Below are 26,578 nucleotides of genomic sequence, written 5' to 3'. Positions count from 1 at the left end.
CATGGTAATATTCTTATTTCATGCTAAAATTACAAATCTGTATTTTGTATAAATAACTAACCTGAAATCTTAAAGTACCTTTTCCTAAATTGAATGAAACAGCAGAAAAATAATCTAATTAAAAAGACCAAAAAAAATAGAAACCAAAACAACAACAACAAAAATCAAACAATAAAGGGGGCATGAGAGGAATACTACAACACAAAGAGGATCTCTGCCTACTCAATCCCAGCCATTTGGAACTACAGAGTCCATGGAGACAATGTGAGCCCCTGGAAATGTGATATAATGGGAACAATTTATTCCATATCCAGGGAAAATAAAGACAGAAAATACTGAAGGGTGCAACTAGAAAAATCTACATAGCCATACCAGAATTAAGGACATTAATTTCCTGAAAGAGACACACTGAAGAATTAGAAATTGTTCTACAACAATAGAAAATCAGATTTTTCTTAATAGCTATGAACAGTCTAAAGACTATGTGGTTGAATTTTATAAGTCAATTATTAAGGAAAGAAAATAATTACTGCAATCACCAAACTTTCTTTTATATAAACTCTATAACCACATGCTATTTGTTGTAAGGAAGCATACAGAATATGAACGACTGGTCTAGAGGTTTCTGGGAGGAAGAGACACTGTGCAAAGGTACATGGGGAGTGACAGAACATCAGAAAAATTGGAAATCCCACAGGAGAATGTCTCCTTTCATATCCTAACCTCAATAGAAAGAGTATCTTTTTTATTAAAATTAGAAACAAGCTTGCTTCACATGTCAATCCCAGCTCCCTGTCCCTCACTTACTCCCCCCACCCACCACCTACTCCTGAACCAATCCCCACTCTGCTACCATGGGAGGGCGAGGCACTCCATGGATGATATCCAAAGTCTGTCATTTCATTCAGTGCAGGGCCTAGGCCCTCCCCAATGTGTCCAGGATGGAAGAGCATCCCTTCATGTGGAATGGGCTCCCAAAGGCTATTCTGATACCAGGGATAAATACTGATCTATTACCTGAGGCCACATAGATTGCTGAGGCCTTCTAACTGACACCCAAATTTAGGAGGCCTGGGTCAGTCTCATTCTCGCATCTCAGTCATCAGTCTGGGGTCCATGAGCTCCCACTTGTTCAAGTCAGCTGTGTCTATGGGTTTCACCAGCCTGGTCTTGACCCCTCTGCTCATGACTCCACCCTCTTTGCAACTGGGTTCCAGACATTCAGAAAGATTATCTGAGCTATTAAAGTGATCAAGGGGAAATCCTATTCCAACACTTTGCTCTATCTGTTCTGGGGGAATGCAATGACTTCTTTCATAGTCTAGGAAGGATACATGAAAATTTCACTCTATCAATTACTTTCACCCTCACAATTGACCAAATATTCTTCAGCATAACTATTCCTCAAATTTCTTTTATTCTAGATGGGGTTCCTGCTGATCAAAAGCATCACTTGAAATAATCCACTACTGACTATATGGCTATCTGACTGGAGATTATTGAATTAATGGAACCTTGTTTATTGAAATTCCTGGTAAAAATTCCTCTTAATTTGCAGACAAAAGGTCATTTCTAAATAGTTATTATTTAAAAGTAAAATAAATGAGTCATATTGTTACCCTAAGATAAAGTAATCTTATCTTTGTACTTAAGCAACACTATATAAATCAGGATTTGAGAAAAAACTGGAATTAAGTATGCTCTTCTAGCTAATTAGTCTCTTATTCTGGACTTGTTCCCTGAGAAAACATAATTCCTAATTCATTTAATAATTCAAATGGAGCAGGATCTTTGAAAGCTAGAAATTCCCCTATACATTCAAGACAAAGATATCTGGAGCCATTGCTGGTAGAGAAATAAAAGTCTATACACATGTGCATATGGGAAAATATAAATAACAAAAGATGGATACACACACAGTTTACTTAGTTTCTCTTTTAAACAAATGAGCTGTAGCAACACACTGCTTTGGATTTTAACTGTTTTGCAGTGTAAGAAACCTGGTATACTTGTCCTTGTCCATATAGGCAGATCAACAACATTCTGTTAAAAGGTCTTCATAGTCTATCACCTGGCAACGTGCTATTTATAAATCCATATTGCTACCTTCTGTACTGACAAGTATTTCTATTGCTTGTAAACATTTGTTTACATATATTACTATTACAGCACAGTCAGACTTTGTGCATCAAATCATAATCCTAGCAATAAAGGTAAAGTCAGGAAGTTTGAGGTCAGCCAGGTCTTCACAGTTAGAGCCTTTTACTTAGAGAGAGAGAGAGAGAGAGAGAGAGAGAGAGAGAGAGAGAGAGAGAGAGAGAGAGAGAGAGAGAGAGAGAGAGAGAGAGATGACAAATATATACTCTATGAAAGTAATAGTGTGTTCATTTTTCCAAACATATTAGCATTCATATCTAAAGAATCATCTAAGCTCTTGTCCCCTTATGAGCAAAGGGATGTCATCAACTTGGCTCCATTTGAACAGTTCTTCTATAGTATGAATTTTTTTCATGTCCATTAATGAAGATCAGCTGTTTCAGAGAGTCCTAAAATGCTAACCTGGAAGGAAGTCTACCTTATAGATATAACTGAGAACTGGAGAGTAACCTTTCCAAGGTCACACTGCTTTCCAGAATAAACATGAAATATCTACTTCCTTATTTGAGACCACCTCACTGTGTAACTCTGCATTATCCAGAGGACACCAATAAACCATTGTTACAAGGACACGAGAACTAGAAGAGATCTCAATGTGGGGATACTCCCAGGACTGCCTTGTCATTAAGGAGAAGCACTTAGGGTCATCCATTCATTTCTTCAATGACTCATTAATCCACTCACAAAATCACAAGCCAATGACTAAGGCTTACTGTAGATGCATAGAGCAAAGTAAGGGAAAGGGCTATTCTTAAAGTTTAGATGAAATTAGGACAATAAGAGATAAAACTATATAACAACACTACCACTTATGTCAAAGGAGAAGTATTGTAGAGGTCAGGCATCTTTTGATATTTATCTTATCAGAAGCCCACTGAAAGGGTTTGTAAAAAGGTTATTTTGCCTCAATTCTTTGAGGCCAATCAAGGGAAAAGATCAATGGAGCACTTGGCAGGATCAAAGACGCAAAAAATAACATATCACAGATGAATCAGAAAAGTCATCATGCTGTAAGTGGCATTGCCTGTGGTTCTTAAAATATAAATGGGAACAGGTTTAAAAGAAACCACTTTCTACCTCCTTTTTGGGCAATCACTTTCTAAATATCAACACATGCTTTTCACATGCATAAACATACAAAGTCAAGTCAAGTTGTGAAAAAGAAATTACATAGAATGCAGAAGGATGAGCTAAAAAACAAAAAACCTACAAAAATACAAAAGGCTATTTGCATTTTTAGTCCAATTTGACACAAGGCAATTGGAAAAACAAAGTTTGTCTCAAAAGTGTAATCACACTTGGACTCCGGTGCTCCAGTGGGGTCAAAGACAACCCAGTCCTGACAGCAAGCTGATGAGCAAAGGCCACTTTACAGAAAATAACTCAGGCTTTCTTTTACTGCATCCATGCCTTGTGTACAGTGAGATTTTTGATAAGTATATTACAAAATAATGCATAGTTGAGTTAGAGAAAAACTATGTTCAACACTATTTCATTTGAAATGTGCTTTTGTTCATTTTAATGAGAAAATAAGGCCTTCCTTTGAAGAGAACAGACACAAAGGCTTTACAAAGAACTGGCTTTATTTTGGCTGCTAATGAGTAACTTCATATAGCTGCTCATACCTGGCAAGGAATCAGTCTGTCACACCCTCATTCTGTCCTCTGTTCTGTAGGCTATGATCATGTTCCCTCATATCCTGCTCAGTAGGATATCGACTAGTCCCTGGTCTCCTACGCTGCGTTTTCCAAAATAATATCATAATTCTTCTAACACTCAGTGGTTTCTAGGAAGCTTTTATGAACTGAAAAGAGTTCAAGTCTCACCTTTTACAGCCCTTCCACATAGTGTGATACAGCTGCACTAAATGTCTCAGTAGGAGGACTTGTGTACATGGTACTTCTGACACCTGAGCTCCTGTCGCTCACTCCCTTGGTTAATTCTTTCTCTTCTCACGTGCTTTTATTTAAGCTCTGTGATTTCAGAAGCCTGCCAGGACAACCTCTCTGAACGAGAAGTCAGCATCATCCCTTACTATAGATGTGCATAACACCAAATACCAATGTCCATGTTCTGGTGGCTGGCTATTTATATTCTTCATTAGACTACATACCACACAAAGGAAGAAGGACCTATGCCTGGCTCAGGTCTATATCCTGGGAGTTAGGTCAGTAGCTTTATTCTGGGAGAATATCCCATAGTGTGTAGCCTGGCCAACTAGCCAGGCAACTGGTTGTTTGGAAGGCAGGATGATTCACCATGATTGGCTCATAAACCAATTTGAGAGCCCTGCTTGCTGAGGGCAGATAACTGCACCTTAGGCATAATACTTAGAAGCAGCTGGCCTTGAAGGAGTCTGATTTGTATATCCAATTTCAGTCAGTGACAGAAAAAAGCTACACTAGCAGGGAAGACTTAAGCACTAATACAATAGAGATTACAGTACAGGAGGGGGATGTCATTAAGCACAAAGATGTTGCTCTAAGAGATAAGGAAAACCTTTGCTACAGGAGAGTATGCATGGGAAAGGCAGGTCAAGAGGTGCAAGACAGCATAGCATAGCACTGTCACTGCAGCCTAGTGGTTAGGCTTGTGCGGCGTGCAGTCATGGGTGTGAAGCACCCCTACTTCGCCTCAGGAATCAAAGAGAACTAAGTATTTTCTATGACCACGAATTCTAACAAACAAATATTAACAATCCAATTTAAAATTTACAAGAATAGTTCCCACATGAGAAAATGTATAGAAAATGAAAATTAACACTTGAGCTAACAAATTAAGTAGGCAATAACTCATAGGAAAAAGTCTCAAGTATCAACAAATAACCCAATTATCAAAATTCAAATGGTATTTCTATTGCCAGACATGCTGACTCTCACGTACAAGTCTCAAACTTTTCATCTAGTAGCAGAGAAAAAAAAGGAGGGGGTCCTAGTAACATTACACCCCAGAGATTTTTGAATGAGTTTTTCTACTTGTTATCCTTCTGTAAAATGATATGAAGCACTATGGGGCTTTCATGTTGGCCTTATGACTCAAATAGCTAGTTAACAGCAAATATTTTTGCAGCATTTTACAAGGATTCCCCTTGGTGAACCAGATTCATAATTATCAATGATGGGGAAATAAGAAAAAAGGGTTCTGTAATATTACTTAATGTTGTTTCTTGCATTGGCAGTTCTTCAAAGGAAAAAAAATGTTTTGAAGTAACTATTTAATAGGTAGCATACAAAATACTGTGTTTCTTACACTTCATACAAACCCCTAAAGTGACCATTAGCTTTTCTAAATAAAAGATGAGGAGAAAACAAGTGAGCCATATTTTAACTACATGCAAACACACAATATGAAGTACATTGGCAGTAAATACTGAGGAAAGTTAATTTGATTATATAAATATTACGTATAATACTATATTGGACCATGGGAAATTTCAAAGTTACTATTTAAAAATGTAAGCACTTAAAAAATGTATTAAGGGTTTCTCTGTATTCTCAGTGATTTTACATTGGCCACACTTTGACAATAGTATGGCATACAAACATTGGATACTTTGAGAATCTGAAAGAAGAGGGAAAAAAATGCAAAATCAAACCAAAGCTGAAGTGTTGTGCTGCACACGGGGGTCAACAACACTGCATCCATTATTCAGCTGAAACACAGAATTTGCCTTGAGATACCACTTTAATGTCAAATCAAAACTGTCAATCAGCACCATTTGTTTGTAATCCCTCATCAGAACCCATTGCCTCAGCCTGATGACTCACAGGGAAGAATGTAGAGGGCTTATCTGCAACCACTTAACCTTCATCAACCAACATTCATGCATGCTCATTAACATTTTTTCCTCCCACTTTCGAGCATGACACAGCTCATACCGGAATAATAACGTGCTGATAATTGTACAAGACAACAGCTGGACAGGCAGAGGGCAGAGGCAACACTCTCATAGATTATGGGGTACAGTAATGCATTACAATTACTACAAAGACTCAGGCTCATGTGCAATAGTTTTCAAGAGAAGTTGAGGAAATGTTATTAGCACAAACAGCAATCTAATTTCAGATATGTTTGGCCAGATGCCTGATTATATTAATACTTTCCTATTTGGAAGTAAAACAATGATAGAATTGATCATGGTTACCTTCCTAGTTCATGAACAGAAGAAAACTTTCAATATTGAATAGTGAGATGCAAACCTAAATTTATGTAATCAAAGCATTACTGAGCAAAAAGAGAGCTTCACATATTTCTCAATGTTTTCTACTTGTCCTGTTTTTAAGTAGAATATGACTATTAAAACTAATATAGAAAAATAACATCCCAGAAGGTATCTAGTATATTAATAAAGAAATCCTAGCTACAAAACACCATAAAGACAATATTCAATAAAATGTTCCATTCATACCAGCTATGATAACCACGTTACTTCTTTGAAATAATGCGATATAAATAAAGTAATATGAATTCTGACAGTGATGGTCCAACTTAGGGCACTAATGAAGTAGTGTGAATCGGGTATCATGTTGGGTACATACTTGACACGTTGTCTCTTAATCACCCTGTGAGCAGCTATTAACCCTCTTTTTCTGATCAAGACAGAGACAGAGAGAGACACACACAGACAGAGAGAGAGAGAGACAGAGAGACAGAGACAGAGACAGACAGAGAGATTCCAACCAGACAAAGTTCAAGCCCACTACGGAGTATCAACATTAATGTCTACTTGAACGTATGATTGAATTTCCATTATTTCATTCCAAAAGACTGTCTAAAAGAAAAATCAACTTTATAAATTTCAACCAATTCCTACAAAGTGCCTATCCCAGGATAGGGGTCACACACAACTACTTATCTTCCAGTCTTGAGGTGTCCAAGAAACCTCTCAGAATTTTCAGCCTTTGTGCCTTGATGGGAGATGTCATTCTGAAATCTGTCTCTTATTGGTTGTTGAATAAAGCACTGTTGGCCAATAGGGAAACAAGATAGGTGGGACTAGGAGTTGAGGAGGACTCTGGGAAGGAGAAACACAGGGAGCCACGATGTAGCCGCCATAGGGGTAAGAAGTCCAGACCCTTTCTCCGGTAATAGAAATACTTATATTAACAATTATGGAGTAAATACTTAAGTCAGAGATAGCCAGTAAGAAACCAAGCAAACTGCCAACTGACTCATAATTAATACAGCGTCCTGTGTGTTATTTGGGGACTGCAACTGTGGCAGAGCCCAAGCGGCTGGAGGAAAGGCAACACTCAACAGTGCCTCATACTGGCTACCCCCTCCAACAGCCATTACTGTTATTCCTCCCAACAATTAAGAAACATTTCCACATCTTTCTCTGTCTCATTTGACACTTTAATAAAACAGAAAATTTTTATCAAATTTAAGATTCAAAATGACTCTTCCTTGGAATTTTTTTTTCTCGTCTAAGAAAATTTAAAATCTGCTCCAACAAAGGAAGCAACGGGGGCTGGTTTTATAGGTAACAAGAGCATGAAGAAAGAGGAAACATAAGTGGATTGGTCATTCTTGTCTTTCATTTACTCTTTTTATAGGATTAGTGCAGAGCTTCCTTGCCATGACAGCTCAGGTAACACATTGTTGCTGTGGTTGTGGAAGAGAACTGATGTTATTACATGGCACCCAGCAAGAGCTAAAGCATTCTGATCTGATCTGCTGCACCTTGTGCAAAAGCTCAGTCCAAAATATTAGCCTCTCATAAATTCTACTTAACAACCTTTAGCCACAAATGTCTATGAGCGGTTCATTTCTGAAGTCCTGATTTTGCTGGGTGATAACTGTTGAAGGAGATCACATAACAGACAGTAGAATTTATCAGGATTTAATAACAGCTTAAGGAAAGCCTCAGTAATGTTATCTGTATAGAACTGTAGGTCTAGGTGCCAAGTTATATGCACAGTTTTATAAACAGAATGGGAGGGTTCAAACGGAACTTACCAGAGGTTTCTTTACAATTTGTGGCTGCCTTCACATGCCAAGAAGACTGAGTAAATATAACAGAGATTGACCTCTCAGTCCTGAAAGGAAGTAACTTAAGACTTCACCACCAGGTCTCTCTGGTAATTGAACAAGTCGCTAAACTGTTATTCTAGCCTATGTATTTTTTACACTATACAGAGCGGTCTGATGTGGAGATGTCATGCCAAAACATAGAGTATAACATTTTATGGACCTATTCAAAATGTTACAAAATTTGTGACAGAATTTAAAATATCAAGTACATTAAATTATTAATAAATAAGTGACAGAATACAATTTAAATGACTAAATATTTCATATGAGCACCTCCTTAATATGAACATAATTTTTCAAGGATCATCTTTCAGTGACATCTCCCCACTGTTCTATGACAAGACACTCAATACTGTCATTCCTTAGTTCTACAGCAGCTTTGATATACTGAACAACTCCATCTTATTTGTTTCCTCAACAAAAGCATGTTTACAGTATACATCAGTGAACACAACACTGCTCCACTAAAAGAAATAAGGTGGGCAAAAGTCAGTCTTGACATGGGGCACTGTAACTTTAAGACAACAGAAGGGCATTCTTAAACACAAAACAAACTTTGTTAGGTTCACAAACAGGCAGGTAAGAAACAAAGAGCACAGTGGTTTGAAATGACAAAGAATTCTATCCAAGTCTGGGAAATCACAGTGGTAATTTCCAAAAAATGGCAGTACACATGGAAGCAAATAAATATGACATCAGCCACCTAAGCCATTTCCTTCACAAGAGTTTTCTGATAATCCACACTGAAATCAAAGGATAGGAACACAAGACTAAGAGTTAAGATACGAAAAATAAATACAATGTTCCATTTTATTAATCATAAATGGTCACTAAACAATGTTAAAATATATTTCACAGTGGTAAATGTATTATTAAAGTTATAATAAAACATGAATTTTGGAATGTATTAAGAAAAATGCATCCACATCCTACAATGAATTTAAGTACAATTTAGGAGTTTAGGGAAGTATTGTTTCATTCATTTTCTAAACTTTTTGTAACAATTATCTTAAAAGAAACCACAGCAGATCACATGTTTATCTGACCTACCTATGCATAGTTTCATTAACCACATAATATTTTTATCAATTTCACTAATAACAAACATTTAATATGAGAATGCAGCATTATTTTAATATATACAGCTCTTCTGGGAAATGCCTCCTGTGAAAAAGATACAAGGAAATATATGGACAAAGCAGATGGATGATGCAGTGAAAAATTAAAATTATCCAGTGAGAAATGCACATGAGACCTGACTGCAGATGGCATTGAATGCAGGAACAGGAGCCTTTGTCTTTCTTTGTATTTTAGTGCCTGTACCTGGGTGGGACATTATAGATAAGACACTCTCAGAGATAAGAAATACAGCACAGCTTGGATTATTTATTTACAAAAGAGGACATAACAAAGAACTTGAAAACTACCCTTTAAGAGCTTTGAAAATCTTCTAAAAGTATGTACCTATAAAGCAGGCATAAAAAGATGTATACAACCAGCACCTTCAGGAGTTCAAAGTATCCTTTGCAAGAGTTTATATCACTGTCCAACAGAATACAGCAACACACACACACACACACACACACACACACACACACTCAAATAGAAGTCAAGTCCTGCATTCAACTCCTAAATAACAATGTGACCTCCAGGACCAAGGTTTTAGCTTGGCAGAATCTGACTCCTCTGCATTAAAAGCATCTAACCTAAATTATTGAGTTGAGGACCAGGCAAGTAACTGGGGCGCAGCAGACCCTTATTACACTCCTTGCTCCAGTATGTCCACATTAACACATGCACGCATCTGAGGTAACTCCTGTAAGCTCTGTTAGCATACTGAATTGACACAAATTTCAGTTTTCCTTACTACTGATACTGACAACATTGTTAAATTTACCAAAATATGTAAAACAAATGCAAATAATTGAACAACTGTAAAGCTCATGATTATTTTTCTACAGATACATAATATTCAAAATGAAATAAAATGTGAGAAATTAAAACTTATTATTGAGATCAAAAAATAACTTCAAAATACAGAAACATAAAAGCTCCGAAGGCTGATGGGCTTCGTTTGAAAGCAAACACAGTTATCCAATTGGCTGCATCAGTTCTCCTGGGCTGATCCTAAGGCTCTGGGAGCAGAGTGCCAAATTGTCCCACTGTGACCTGTGAAACCCTGTAGAATAATTGGTTCTCTAATTGAAAAAGAAAAGAAGATTAAAGAAGGAAGGAAAGCTTTGCTTCAGGAAGGAGTCTCAGGCAATCTGATGACAGGAGAGTAGACCAGTAAATGACAAAGAGCCAACAATTAAAATTAATTGCACATTTTGTGTGAAATATGGTTGCATTAGATATTTTGATAAATGCATTTTCTCAAAATGATGACTTTCTTCAATTAAAATAAACTTTCAAATGTATTATAAATTATCTATTGAAATATGAAATTGTAGCATAATAGGTTGTAATTAAATAATATATTCATATTCATTTGTAGACACTTGTTAAGTGTGAGTAATGTTTATTACATAAAGGCATTCTTTTCTCTGCAACTCTATCAGAAGAGCACACATATAATTCAAATAAAAGTAAAGTGAAATATCACAAATCAAGAATAGTAATATATAGTGTGAAATTTAATTAATATTTTAAAGTATATTTACTTTATACCAAATGTATGTTTTCAGTCAAACATAGTATACAAAACATACTTACTTTCCTAAATTAAAATTATTTCTTTTATCTGTAAAGTAAGGTGACCACAGCAAATATGCCATTAAGTGGCAATTCATAATTTAGATTTTAAGAGTACACCAATAAAATGAAAAGTATAAAGCAAAAATGCATACATAATTTAATAATTCTCACAAAAAATGTCGAAGCATATATTACAAACAAAAAATAGCAAATATGATGCCAACTGAACATTAATTAAATATCATATACATGAATAAAAGTTGTAGAAACAATTCAGCCTGGTACTTAAGACACAATATAAAATCTCCGTTGGAAATTCAGAAAAGAACCTAGTTGCAGTAACAACAATAGTTTAATGTGACTGATAATCCGTGTGTAAATGCTCAATGAGCACACAAAACAGCTAAAGAATTGAGCTGGTCTCTAAATGGCACTGCTGTAATGGGAATCCAAGGTGAATGTACAATGAACTAACATAATAGCAACTAAGTAGTATTAACGCAGTCTAGTACCTTCTCAAATACTGTGCTTTTGTGGCATACATTGCTCCAAATTCCAAATTTCTTTTCTGAACATATCATATCCTATTCCTAAATTGAGTAATATTATACCAAATATGGGGGCAAGAAGATAACTACGTGTTTTAGGTATCTATATCCATGGAAATTAGTAACCAATGTATTAGAAAAGAAATACAAAGTTTCTTTGTGAGCATAATTATACTTCCTACCTCTGCTAGCTATACTCTGTCAAACCTATACAAAAAAGCAAAAAAAAAAAAAAATGGTCAAGAAGCCAACACAAGACTGGCATTAAGATTGGAGATTAATTAACATTGTGAACACCAAACACCGGAATCCTGATTTTAGGTTGTTCTCTGCTGGAAAACTTCCTCTTTAGTTCACCAAAAGAGATTAGTATACATGACCACAGCAAGGAAAACCTCAAGTGCCTTCCAATCCCATGTTTAGCGGTTACTATATCATATTCCGAGATGAAGACCTTCCAACTGAAGAGAGCTGAAATCCTTATCATCATCAGACAAGCTCAAGGTCAAGTAGAAACACTGGCACATATCTGCAATTAAGCTACAAACCAAAACCATTTCATTGCCCTTTCCCTCCATTTGTCACCAATTTAAGAAACCAATACCAAGGAAGACTAAGGATTGTAGATATGCCAAGAACAGTGAAAAGTCAGCAACTTATTAAAACTCTAGCAACTAATTTCTATTAGCTTAAACCACAACAGCTCGAGGAAAGGTGGGCAGTGGAGTATTCTACTCAAGTATTATCACTGGTCTGAGCCTGCTGCCAACACTCAGAGACTAAGAAAATTAACAGTTATCACACTTGCTGCAAACGCTGGGGAAAATTCAGCCTATAAGCTCTACTTGGCACTCCTAGTTGCCCATCAACCTAGGGTTGCCTTTGCTTTACGCATCCTAGCTCCTTAATTGCATTAAGCCATCCATACCGTGCTCCCTCATCTTTCAAACTGTAAATGTCTGTCACAAATAATTATTTAAAAGACCAGTAACGTTTTATGAATGATTAAATGTACTTTTATTTACAAAATTACTTTGAAGTTGTTAACATACTAAACTAAATAATAACAAGAAAAGCAACATTTAAAGAATTTAGCTTTTACATTTTACAGCACTATAATAAAAACCTACAAGACTTAAATTCATGGCAGAGAGAGAGAGAGAGAGAGAGAGAGAGAGAGAGAGAGAGAGAGAGAGAGAGAGAGAATGTATCTTTATATATAGTCCTAATTCAACAAATTCTTCCCTTAAGCAGTGTGACAGAGCATTATAGAAGATATACAAAACACTGAAAGGAACGCGGACAGAATAAGCATTCATGCAAAGGTAGGATAGAACAGTTTGCCATTTTCATAAGTGGTTATTAAAACAGGCCAGTTCATAGGGTAACATTGTGATTTAGAAGACTTCACTGGAAGCAGGAATTCAACTAAACATAAATTATACTGTCACAGCCAGGAGTGCCATAAAAGTTAAACCTACCACTGGAACAAAATAGAGTTCCTAGAAGTTCCAGTGAACTTCCAGAAGTTCCAGAAACAACTTCCTAACAAAAACACTAAGAAAGTGTGGTGGAGAAAGTCCAGGCTTTTCATAAAAGGTGCTGAAAAAAACCTGAGGTCTCAAGAATCTGCAGAAGAGTAGAACAACCCCTTTATCTTGCCAGTTAGGAGAAACTCAATTCCAAAAAGATTAAAGATTAAAAAAAAAAAACCCTGAAATGTGGAAATTGCTAAAGAAAACAAAGTCTTCCAATACTGGAAAAGGGAATGGTTTTTTGTTTTTTTTCTACACAAGAAACTGAAGTATAGAAAACATAAGCAAAAAAAATTAAAATTATGTCAAACTCAATAGCTTCTGCACAGAGCAGAAAACAATTAACTCAAAATAAGAAACAATCACCAAAGTAAACAGCTGAAAGAACAAGAGAAAATACTAGCAAGCACTGGAGATAATAAGAAGTTAATACCCAGGATATGTAAGAAAAACCCAAATTCAAGGACAAAATAAAACCAGATTATGCAATTAGGATGAGGCAAATACTCCCAAATAGGTATTTCTGTACATGCCCTTGAAGTATAAGAGAAAATGTTTAATACCATTAGTAGAGAAATGGAAATCAAATTCATGCCAGTGAATATAGTTCTTATCAAAAAAGACAAAAGATGGCAAATGGTGAGAGATGAGTGTATTACTACAGCCTTTATAAAAAATATGGAAGGTATTCAACATATTTCAGAAACACGGGATTCTTTATCTCTCAACATTAAGATACCCAAAGGAAATGAAATCATATGATGAAGAGGAATGTGCACGCCTGTGTGTACTGAACTGTTATTCACAACAACAAATGAAAAGTGTCCATCAACTAATGAATAGATAATTAAAATGTCACACACACACACACACACACAATACATACATGGTTATTTAAATACAGAAAGAATGAAATCTTCTCATTTGCAGTGATGTGAACAAAACTAGAAAGCACATGATAAATGAAATAAACCAGGCATAGAAAAAAAAGTATCACATGATGCCACTCATGGAAGGAACCAAAAACAATTGAGGAACCAAAAACAAGTTGAGAGGACAGTGAAGTCTCACAAAAGACCTTCCTTGTGGAAAAAATAAGGAATTGGGGACAGACAGAATTGATAGGCGTGTACCAGGCTAGGTGAGTAGATCTGGTTTCTTGCTGCAGTTCAATTGATAACAAATAGGTTATGTCTGTACATTAAAAAATGACGTTTTGGTATTCTCTAGGAATAAAGGCTGTTTGAAGAGACAAACATAACTATCCTAATTTAAAAATTATGCAGGAAAAATTTTTATCAAAATACTATATATATATCCTACAAATATGTACAATATTGTTGTGTTAATATATTTCAAAAAGGAACTTCTATTCAGACTGATAAAAAGAAAATATGAATTTTCAAAAGGAAAGCTATTTTTACTACTTCCATGACAAAAAGTAAGTTACACTGTTCTACAAAAGATAATAAACAGAACTTTATCGGTGGAAATGAAGACTACACTGTTAAACTTAATATTTTTTGAGTAACACAATGAGCTGGGCACTGCAAAAGCTGCTTTACAATATGTATGCTATCATTCTCACAATAACCACATAAGGAAGGTATTATGTCGCCCATTTGATAGAGGAAAACACTATAGCTATAAAAGCCAGGGTTATGCACTTGAAGGGTGGACTCCAGAGCCCCCGTGTCTCCTGTACACGCCACAGCATGGTGGTTGGTATTTACAGCTCAAATACTTACAGATGTGAATAGAGGTGCCAAATGATGAAAGATGGTCTTAATAAAAAATGGCAAGTTTTAAAGCCTTTAATATAAAGCATGGGATGAGGGTAAACCGCTGTGGGGCAGTGGTAAGGTGGCAGGAGATGAGAGGAAAATTATTTTAAATCAAAGAAGAGCACTTTAAATAAAACATAATAGGATTTCTTTTAATCAGAGAAGCGGCATGGTGGAGCAGAGAGCAGTGGCCTCATGCTCAGATCTGTATTCCGTTCATCCCTGCTTCTTCAGATCAACTTCTCTTCAAAGCATAACTTTTGCCTATATAGGAAATGTAGAGAACACTTGAGTTGTTTCTGTCACTGAAGTATTCCAGGGAAGAAACAAAAGTGGCAACAAGTAAAAATGTAAGAAAAAAAAACACTACATTATTGTTTTAATTTTCTAATGAAGGAATTTCATGTTTTTTTCAGATTTTCTATGTACGTGCACTAATAAATGCAGTAAGTAGCAAGACTCAAGAACAAACAGGTGGGATCCTGGTGCACAGGGACTTGTCGATTGGCTCAGCTCCTCAAGAGGTTGAACCAGGAAAATCTCATGAGCCCCCAACTTCAAAGACAATGGAAGAGCAAAGCCAGATCTCATCTCAAACAGGGGGTGAGGGATGCAAAAACTGTCTTTTTAGAAGATTCAAATTTGGATCAGAAAGACCCAAGTAATACTCTTCTGCCAGACCTGCCAAAAACTCAGTTTTCTATAAAGCAAGGAAATCTTTCCAGAATAGAATTGTGACATGTGGACAATGCAGAGGACTTCCAAGGACACCAACAACACCTGAGTGCAGCTAAGCTTTGAAGGTGGTGCTAAGCAGTCTCAGTTTCAGGGCTACAAGTATTAATGTACTGTATACTGTAACTCAGTACATCAGTCCATGGGGGGGGGGGTCATAGCCAGCTGTGAATTCTCAGTCTTGATAAATAACCACTGAAAACCAAGCCAAAAAAACCATAGAACATCTCATCTTAAGATTCTATAAATGATGCTGTAAAGATGTCTTGTCAGATATGTTGCATGATATACATTTCAATGCTGTCAAAGTTCATAGTTAATTTTGAGTTGGCAGATTAGGCCAACAAATAACCATTACATATTTGTATGTCAGAATACATTTTTCAATAGGTATTTTAACATCAAAATAAAAAAGCACATTAATTGTTTGGCTGCAGTTTAGACAGCCATAAGTTAAGATTTTCCTTTAGAAAGATGTTTTAGTCAAAGGCAAAAAGTCCACAGGAAGGTCCCGGATAAAGGGGCCATTAGAACTACACTCGGCTTCTGAGTGAAGGCCTTCTCAACAATGCCCCAGGCACTGACTAACCATGCCTGAGAAAGAAGACTGGCCTGTGCAGATCTGTAACGAGCATTCTTTGGATGGTGTGAGTTGGGAAGAATTGATCGGCCTTGCACCCTCATCTACTGTTCTCTCTGACTAGTATTGGTTTACCTCCAGCCAACCCCTGTCCTCTTTTAAAAGAAAAATTAGAAACACAAACATTCAACAACAGAAAAACCCTTCAGTGGTCCATCATTTCAACTGTCTCTTCCCAGGAGAAAACAAATAAAAACATAGATCTATTTATTGGGGTATTAAGTAATGGGTTGCATTAAATAATCAGCTACTATAGCAGGCTTTTTCTTTTGGGCCACCAACCAGCTCCCAAACAAGGAGAACGGGAGTTATTCATAGTTTTGAATGCTTGTCCTAGTGTAGGCTCATTTCTTGCCAGTTCTTGTAGCTTAACCTGATTCTCTTCCTCTAATGTTTTGACTCCAGACTTTTTACCTTCTTTCCTTCTGTATCTTACTTTCATTGCTTCTGGTGTGTGGTTGGCTGGTGGGCACCTGGCTGGCCACCAGAATATCCCTCCCTTTCCTTCTTTCTACTTCTATTTATTTACTCTGCCAGCCAGCCCCGGATATCCCTTTTCTACCTAGCTATTAGCCATTCAGTTTTTTACTAGACCAATCAGATGCCTTAGGCAGGCAAGGAGAAAGAGCAAAATATCTTCTCATAATTAGCAAAAACAAACATAACACATCTTTACACTGTTAAAGTAATATTTTATACCAAAACATAAGTAAAATAATATTCCACAACAAGCTAGAATACAGGATGAATGATGGGGGAAGTTCCTCTGTGTATATGTTAATAAAGCACTCTTGGGCAATAGGGAAGCAAGATAGGTGGGACTAGGAGTCGAGGAGGATTCTGGAAAAGAAAGGCACAGTGAATCACAAAGTAGGATGTGGAAGAAGTAATATGCCTGGACCCTTCCTGTGATAAGAGTAGACCACATGGAAATACTGAGATTAGCAATTATGGGTTGAATACTTAAGTCAGAGCTGGCCAGTAAGAAACCAAGCAAACGGTCAATAGCTTATAATTAATATAGCGTTCTGTGTGTTATTTGGGGGCTGAGACAGCAGCAGGACCCAGCCGGTTAGCGGGAAGAATGCACATTACAGATGAAGATTAATGTTAATTTTGAACCACTGAAGAGTTGAAATAGTGTTTTTAAGTATTTAAAATTATTCCAATATATAATAAAAATATACATCAGCTTAACTGTGTAAACGTGATAGATACTACTGCATGAGGGTAGGTATTTACAAACGAAGGGAAACCCAAATTTTAGGCAAAGGTTAGAGAAAACACCTTTTCCCACAATCAATCCAAGATAAAATTCCAGGACTGAGGTGTGTGTAACTCTGAAATCTCTTAAGGATAGGCGATGCACCTAAACATATAAGGCATAAACTAACATGCAAAATAATTTCATCTCGAAAGAAAAAAGGATTGGACTTACATTAACACATGAACATATAATCCTATCAAATCCTGACTAGTGCAATAACTCAGTTATCATTATAAACTTAAAATTATCAATTCATAATTTCAAATTATAAAGTACATATGTTAACTGCAGAAAGTCCATGTTCTTTTAGAATAGGATTTGCTCTATTATTTATTATCAAATAGCTATGTAGCATAAATTAGCTATAAGTCTGTAACATTTACTTGTGCGTATACTCTTGTCCCATGCTCAAGTGGTAGAACAGGGAAACATTGCTAACACCAAATAGAACTTCCTGGTATCAGCCAGTCAATGGGGTGCTTGGTAGTAGATATTAAAATATTGCAATTGGAAGGAGCCTTAATACACATTTTTAGTTGAGTAATAATATACACTAATTCTAAGTGGTATTTTGGGGTTATAAAATTAGATGCAGATGAGGCAAAGAGTAAATTATTAAAAGGGGGAAGAATATTTACTACAATTAGAAGGCAAGTGGGTAAATATTCATTTAATTAATAAAATGATGAGGAATTAGTTAAAGAACACAGAAAGCAAAACAAAAGATACCCATACATTATGAAAAATATTTACAACTCAGTACTAAGACTGACGTGGAAAAGAAGAGATATAGTGTACCCCCACCATTAGGCATATAACTCCAGTTATATCCTCTGCTCTAATATCATTACTTGCTGTAATGGAAGAAAGAAAAGAGAACATGACAAGGGCAAGAAGCTATGTGCACATGCATGTGTGTGTACACACAAACACACACACTCAACCTCATCCCTTTCTGTTTACAGTATTCTGTTCCTGTGAAGAATTTTCTTTTAATTAATTTGATTTATTCTCTCGCTCTGTGAGTGTGTGTCTGTGTGTGTGTGTGTGAGAGAGAGAGAGAGAGAGAGAGAGAGAGAGAGAGAGAGAGAGGGAGGGAGGGAGGGAGGGAGGGAGGGAGGGAGGGAGGGAGGGAGGGAGGGAGGGAGGGAGGGAGGGAGGGAGGGAGGAGGAGAGACAGGGAGAGAGACTGATTTATGTGGAAGCACATGCAACACGGGTATGGACATGATCTGAGGACAACTTTGGGGAGTCCGTTCTCTCTGAATCCTGGATACACAGGTCATCAGGCTTGCATAGCATTTACTATATTTGCTGAGCCGTCTCAATTGCCCCTATTTCTAACAACATTATAAGAATAAATTTCAACGTCTTCAGCAACCCAACAGACAATGTTCTGTAACTGATAATGTTTGATGTTTTCTAATGATGAAACAAGACCTTCCCCATCTATTTCATAATTTCCATTATGACTTCAGAGTTTAGGAGACTCGGTCACAGACATGACTGAGTAATGGACCCTAGAGAAATATTTCCTGGTTTACTTTTTCATAATCTTCATAAATTATTGTTTGTCAAATATCATTTTCTGTGTAAGTACGTTGCAACCCTCTTGGGAATTACCATTTTATTAGCATGTATTCCCAAGATTCGTATTTTCCTTTTATGAATTAGACATTCACCTTATGATGGGCTTTACTGGCAGTTTAGGACATTTGATGCACTTGTATGTATAAAAAAGAATTATGTTTGAAACACAAAGTTACATCTTGAACACAACCAAGACACAGTGATAATCCACAGCTTATAACTTGCTACCCCAGCACTTTGTCCACTGAACTATGATATCACAAAGCTAAGCTTCAGTTGTTTTGAAGCACAAGATACATGAACTATTTCCAACTGCTATGACCATTCAGTTAAAAAATTATTTATAAATCAGTTTATTAGTCATATCTGGAAAATATGACATACCTGCTACAAAATGTGATCACTTCAAAAGGCTAACAAATGTAAAACCAGATTTTTATAATAAATCAGTCCAAATGAATTAGACTATTCATGTACTTCCAGAAAGCCCTTTAATCCCTATTAAGTTAACAGTTTGTGAGTAATGATAGCAATTAATACGAATTTTAGTTGACAAATCCAACACCAGTAACATGCTAGGACTTTAATGCATTTTCCAACAGACTGCAAAAAATTAACAGATGCTTCCAATCTTGTAAAAGAGAGAGAGAGTTAGCACTGTTTTGATGATAGCAAGTGTTCAAAATATGAATAATGATTAAACATGACATAAATAGTGTTTTATATAACCTTGTTATGTATTAACAGAAGCCAAAGATAGTAAACTATGTCAGCTCTTCTGAAATCAAAATCACTGTGCTTTGTTTTGCTTTGCATTCACATGCATCAACTGAGAGACCAGCTGAGTTTACTGATTTACTAAGACAATAAGCGCAACAGGAGTGATGAGAATGTGGCTTCCCCATGCAGCCTAGTTTTCCAAATGGCAAAGATAAAGATGAACATGTATTGCTGATTAGAATAGTGGCTGGCCAATGCAGACAGAAAGCTGAACAAGTAAAACAGGACGAGGACGAAAAAGAAAAAGGAAAAGACTGGGAAGTTTCCATAAGCATTTCCAAAAGAGAGGCTTACTTTTAAAGGCATACCTTGGCTTTTTCACACTACAACAGTGATATAAATGTGGAAAAATGATTAAAAGCAAATTGAGACCTAACTGAAATATTCATAGGATAATATACACATGCATACAGATAACATATGCATACCTACCCAGCAGTTAAGACAAAAATGTGTTTTTCCTGTATCGGTACCAAAAAGACCTTGCTATGACTGTGGTCAGGAAAGGAAAGACAGTTGTGTGTAAATTAAGAATTTAGGAACATCAGGACAGCTGATACAATGTAAAATGAAACAAGATGGCATAAAGACTACCTAGAGGAGCATGGTGGTGATGTCTTTAGTCCAGAACACTGGAGCCAAACGCTGGGGATTTGTATGAGTTTGAGGACAGCCTGGACTACAATGAGTCTCAAGCCAGACAAGTTTACACAGAGACCCTTCCTCCAAATAAAATGAAGAAAAGCAGAGGAGGGGTGAACAGAAATAAAGGGAGTGGGCAAAGGAGGACAGGGAGGAGAGAAGGAACACAAAGAATCCAGCTCCACGACTGGATGCACAGGAATCCAACAGGGATAGCCCATTCCTCCCACCTACAAATGTGTGAGAACTACAAATCCCAGCAACAGGAACAAACAAAAGGACCAGAAGCCTAAACCAATTCTGTTGTAAAGATGACAGGATAAATATTGTCACCCCCCAAAAATAAATCCAAGATTCTGTTTGACTGGATTGACCTCTTTCATTCTTACTGTGTATTTTCCTAAGCTTAGTAAACATGTAGGATTATTACCTTCTCAGTTAAATACTAGGGACTGAACATCCATCTTCACGATCTGAGAAGTATCCACAATATTTACTGCAAAGATTCAATGCAATAAAACACTCCATTTGTCTATAACTTAATTACATTCTTCACTAATTGAAGACTCTGTCCCTGACTCCTTAAACTGCCAACTAATGATAAAATGATCCTTAATTGGTACTTCTATCCAAACTCCCACCCCCTACAAAACAGGAGTGTCGGGAAATATAATAAAATTTTCACCTAGAATAAAAACTGTTAAGGGGCCACATTTAACTCTGCATGCTTCAGAAATTACAAAATTTAACAAACTTTGGGCTAATGGTACACAGGCAAATACCAGCATTTAGACATAATGCCTCAGCAGATAGGACAAAAACAGCATGGAACAACCAGTCCATGTCAAAACCCATTCTCACATGAGTTTCATAATATCCATTTTCCTTTTAATTGGATCATTCCTAGTAAATGTCAGCACTGTCAAACAGTGTTTCTCTCTTAAAAGCAACAATGGCAGCCCTTTTTTATTAAAATCTTTAAGTACTAGAAATGTCAGAAACAACACCCATGTCTCTTCATCCACTGCTCTCATGGAATCATTCCCCGAGATCAGAATTTAAAAAAGACTCATCTCTTTGATCATGTCTAGTTGCAATTATGAAATGTTCATATTGCTTGGTATCACAAGCCTGGGCTCTCCAAATCTTTCCATTCACCAAGAAAATACCATTTATACTAAAAAGATCAAAAGATCAAACAAAGCTAAGGTTGCACATGAGCTGAAGAAACAGTGCCAGCTTTAGTCAAGAGTGAGATTGCGTACCAAGGGGCCTAAACGAGGCAGAGGCAGATAGGAATGCAAGTCCTCAGACAGGTAGGATCACTTCTCACCTGAATCTCTTCTACCACTATCAGAATCAGCCAACGTATCTCTTTTTCCCTTGCAACCTTGAATCACAAGGCTAAAGTTAGATGACTTAAGAATTTTTAAAGGTCCAATTATTTCATTTAGGGCTAACACTACAGCTAAATTAAAGACATGCTAACAAGTTTCCCTTTTGAGCCTCATTAATTAAGAAAGTAATCAAAGTAGAGGGGGAAAAGAAGGGTAGCTGGGTGGCAGCTTCACTTAAATAGCTTGGAGGTACCACCATTTCTTCTTACTAGCGAGGCAAAGGGAAAACTAATCAATTCCAGATTATGAAATCTGAAATTCTGAAGTCTTTTACATGTAAACACATATTTTAACTACACACATTTCCTTGATTGCCTGAAGACTGAACTAATCTTATTCAAAGGAAATTTTGATTCACCATAATCAAAAGGTAAAATTAAGACCTGCTTACTTCACAAGTTTTCTTTGGGTGAGCTTGTCAAAATTCCTTGCTGTCTTTAAAGACCACAATACCACATTTTCAATATTTTATTCAAGACAAATCCTGCACAGATATACCTAGTAATTCTACAATTACTTGCTAGACAAAGTTTATAATTTACAATTACTTCTTAGAGAGGGTTTTTAATTTCAAATTTTATTTTAGAAAGCATTTCAATGGCTACAAATGAATTTTTAAGGATAAGCCAATATCTATAAATTGGTGTGATAATCAATTTGAATGCTGTATGTGAAGTATATCTAGCACGGTTCTTAGTAAACAGCATGCATTTAATAATTCCTCCCACGCCCCCTACACACACACACACACACACACACACACACACACACACACACACACCACAAATATACGTTTACACACACACAAAGGCCTAAGGAGATTTCACCTATCAATGTCTCTCAAAATACAGGGCATTGAGGGTAAAGCCTAAATTCACTCAATGGAACAGCTTTGAAATAATTTTTAACAGAACACCTAAGAATCAAAGTACATATTCAGAATTTTCAATTTAAAATTGTTCATATGGTCACCTGTGTGAGGAAATGCATTAAAAAAACTTTAGCTAATTTATATATAATTAGTAATGGAAATGTGTCATAATAAAGATTTTTCATGTATTTTACAGATTGGTAAATAGGAAGTACTAGTGCTAACAATTTCAAAATACTTTAATAACAAAACAAACTTACCTTTTTGTTGGCAACAAAATGTGTTCTCGAGTTTGCAAAGTAAATCCGTATTTTCATACTTATTTTCATTTACTTTTACCCAGAAACAGTTTTCAGACATTTCATTTGGGCCGATCTGCAATCAGAGAAGAGCGACTCATAAACAGCTGGGCAGTTCACCCATCCTTGGCAATCACAACATACAGGTCAGCATCCCTGAGCTCCAGCAGCTGTTCATGAAGTCAGCTTTGTGAGATCTGTCCCCAAAGTCGCCTCAGTGACAGACATATTCGACAGCATATTGGGGTCGTATGAGGAGAAGAATCCAGTTTCCATGATCAAATGGTTGTGCATTTGAAGCTACATGTAATGAAGTTTGTTTCTTCTGTGCTCTATTTCTCAGTTACTGTTAATGTTCATTGGCACTAGGAACTGAAGGGAGTTAATATCACACAGAATCTCCCACATTTACAGGATCAGGAGACCATCCTTCAGCAGCATTGAGACCACCTGTCACCTAAGCAAAGGCTTCTGCTAAGAGGAAGTCCTCTCCCTAATAGCACCCCACAGGGAAAGGTAAGTAAACACTAAACGTTTTACATTTTTGAAAAAACCCTTCATTTCAGTAAATTCACAAAACAGAAATTATCAGACAACAGCAATTTAAAAAAATCTAATGCATTCATAAAAATATGCAGATATATAATATACATGTCATTTGATATACTGTCATTAGGAGCAGAGCTTCCACTGGAATCTGCGCATTAGCAAATCTAAATGAAGTGATAATCTAGGCAGAAGCATGTCGGCTCCCACTAATGGGTCTTACCTTTGACCAATTCAATCTTCTCATGCTGATTTCAGGCTTAAACTCTTTCTTTGGTTTCAACCCAAATGGCAGGTTTAATGGAGGAAATCTTTGTCCCAGGGGAGGTGGTGGTGGCACTGGTCCACCAAATGGCATTGCCATTCCTGGAAGTGGGGGAGGAGGGGGAGGAAGGGGAGGAGGGGGAGGAGGAGGTGGGGGAGGGGGAAGAGTTGAAGGGCTAATTTCATCTTCCACTGAGCTTTGCAAAGGAATTTTTGTGCCAGGTGGCAATGCACCAAACTGCGGAGGGAGGAAATAAAAAAAAAAAAAAAGTAACAATGTGGGCAGGAACAGCAAAAGTACTTTTATATAAAAGTTAGTTACTACATCAAATTAAAAATAGCAGTAAATACCAATTATGAAATTCTAAAAGTGTTACTTCCGATCTGGACACACACAAATAGCTTACATTCTCAAGAAAATATAATTTCCTCATTTTGAAGCAGTTATGATACAAATGGACCCAGAAAACTAAAGAGTCAGCAGTCTCCACATAGCATTAGAAGCTTTGTGAGGAACTAGCTCTAGTCAGAGAGGATCCCGAAGGAGGGAAACCTCTCTACCGAAGGTCTTTTGCACTTCATATATTATTTCACATATAATAATATTCACAAAAAACATGCATATCATTTCTATCTTTGGGCCTTTACTACAGTCTTGTCAATAGTATCCAAATACACGGGGAGAGGAGGGAATCTAAAATTGCTAGTAGGGTCTACAAGGCACATCACTGTTTGGTCCCTGAAAACCTTTAAGCGATTATCTTTTAATTCCATGTATGTCCCGACTACATACTGATTCCAGGATCCAAATATAAGTTGATTCTCTTACTCATTCATTTCTCAAGTCTTCTCTGCTTGCCTTTTCAATCTGAACTAACAGGTCCCTGCCTGGTGACATGTCCTGCCCACTCAGTTGTGTCCCAGGAAAAGGCATACTTCTCAGAAGCTCTCAGGAAAGCTGGGAAGTTAATCTTGGCAGGATCGTGAACAGTTACCTTTTTGATAGCATACAAGCTTGGTATGGGAAGTGACTGTGTTCTGTTTATCATTCAAAAGCTGTTATTTTCAGGAATACCAGGCATAAATGAACAAAAATGATGATAAAAAACCAAGCAGAGGGCACTATCATGAGGTAAGAGAGTATCTCCTTTCATGGGGAGGACGGGGGCTTTTACAAAGTCAAATGTCACAAGAAACAAAATTTAATCAGGACCTGCAAGGAATTCACAACATCTGTCTCTCATTCTGATTGTTACTTCTCTCAGAATACCAGAAGTTTAGTGAACCATCTGTAGTTATGTATATGACCTTCAAATTCATCTTTATAATATGACAACTTCTTGAAATTACTAACATTCTTATATGTATATAGAAATACATCCATGTATCTACATGTATGCATAATATACATATACATAGGTTATAGTGTTGGAAAGAAAACATTGGCAGATATCCTAAGTTGTTAAAAATGAAAGTACACAATAATCATAAGTCACTAAAGCAAGGATCTCCTACAATAGCCATGAACACAGATTGCCACTGTGTAAAATTTAAAGCACAGGAGTTCCTTTATTTCATTGCAATTTTACAGCATAAATTTTACTCATGTTGTATTAAAACACAATGCAACCTATCCAAAGGTCACTGATATATTTTATAAGCCTGAATTTTCAAGAAGTCCTTCAAATGGGAAAATTTTTGAAGAAAATTCTGAAATAAATATTAACCCAAGGCAGGAAAAAATTCACAAATATTTCAGCTATTGCCTATAAAAAAATCACAAATAAAATGTAAGAAAACTGTTTCATTTAATATAAAAGCATCTTATATTTAGAATAATTTTGCCAATTCCTGGTATTTGTTACACAATATTGAAAATATAAAAAACAATGAGAACAGCATCTTTTTCATTTTTTTTCAGGCACACTCTGTAGCATAGACTTGCCACAAACTCAACAATTTTCCTGCCTTACGCTCTGACAACCTAAGGTTATAGGGATAAAGCACCACATGTGGCTAATAATTTAAAATTAAAAGGTTTTAATTTCAAAAAAGAGATAACTGTCTTATAAGGAATCTTGCAGAAATTTTTGTAACAAAGTTAGCATTGCACATTCAGAAGAAAACAAAATTGGCAGGAGAATCAGAAACAATACACCTGAGCCTATTTGCATCAGCCATAAATCAGGGTGAGAGAAAAATGTAACACTCCAATTCTTGCTCATCATCGCATGTGTAAATCTATAGCAGGACATTTACCTGTGAAAGTACCTCCTATAATCCATATAAAGCATGCAGATGAGAAACTTCTTATCTCATGTCTTATGTGTACAGCATGTATGGGAGCTATCTGCTCATAATCCAGATTTGCTACTTTTTGTCATGTTTTAAATCTGTTTACTTTGGGAAATTGAAAAATTATCAGAAAATGTCCTCATTCTGCTCGGGGTTATCTTTCACAGCAAGGCAACCCATAGGCTGAAGGTTTGGAAAAATAAATAGCTTGAGGAATAATTTCCTGTAGTAGGATAGAGATCAGTGATAGAAGACAAATCTAAGAGTAAAAGACTTTCTTAACCTTTACACTTAATTACGTAGGACACATGTGACTTTAGAAACAAAGTCCAAACGAAGCATGAGGAAGCCAGCTAATTAGTAAGAGCCTGGATATTCCTAAAAACACAAGGAGGAAAAGGGTGGCAAAGAATATCTGTAAAATATAAGCATAGCAGCCTAGAGATGCATATGAGTACTAGTGAGAAAATATACAGGAAAAAATAAATTTTAAACACT

At 36.4% G+C, this 26,578-nt stretch overlaps 1 protein-coding gene across 3 annotated transcripts in view; it reads right to left on the bottom strand.

Moving 5' to 3' along the window:
- Positions 1-26,578, bottom strand: part of Diaph3 (diaphanous related formin 3) — a 433,102-nt gene that overhangs the window by 244,040 nt on the left and 162,484 nt on the right. For all 3 annotated transcript variants that reach the window (XM_040754912.1, XM_040754964.1, XM_040755016.1), the window contains 2 exons: positions 23,745-24,023; positions 22,937-23,051 (listed from right to left, as the gene is read on the bottom strand). In XM_040754912.1, the coding sequence (XP_040610846.1) occupies positions 22,937-23,051; positions 23,745-24,023 (394 nt within the window). The remainder of the gene's footprint in view (positions 1-22,936; positions 23,052-23,744; positions 24,024-26,578) is intronic.

The sequence above is a fragment of the Mesocricetus auratus genome, unplaced genomic scaffold (assembly GCF_017639785.1).
Source record: "Mesocricetus auratus isolate SY011 unplaced genomic scaffold, BCM_Maur_2.0 Super-Scaffold_2245, whole genome shotgun sequence".
In the NCBI taxonomy this organism is placed as follows: domain Eukaryota; kingdom Metazoa; phylum Chordata; class Mammalia; order Rodentia; family Cricetidae; genus Mesocricetus; species Mesocricetus auratus.
Note: the sequence above shows the minus strand (reverse complement) of the source record. Positions and strands in the feature narration are given on the sequence as shown.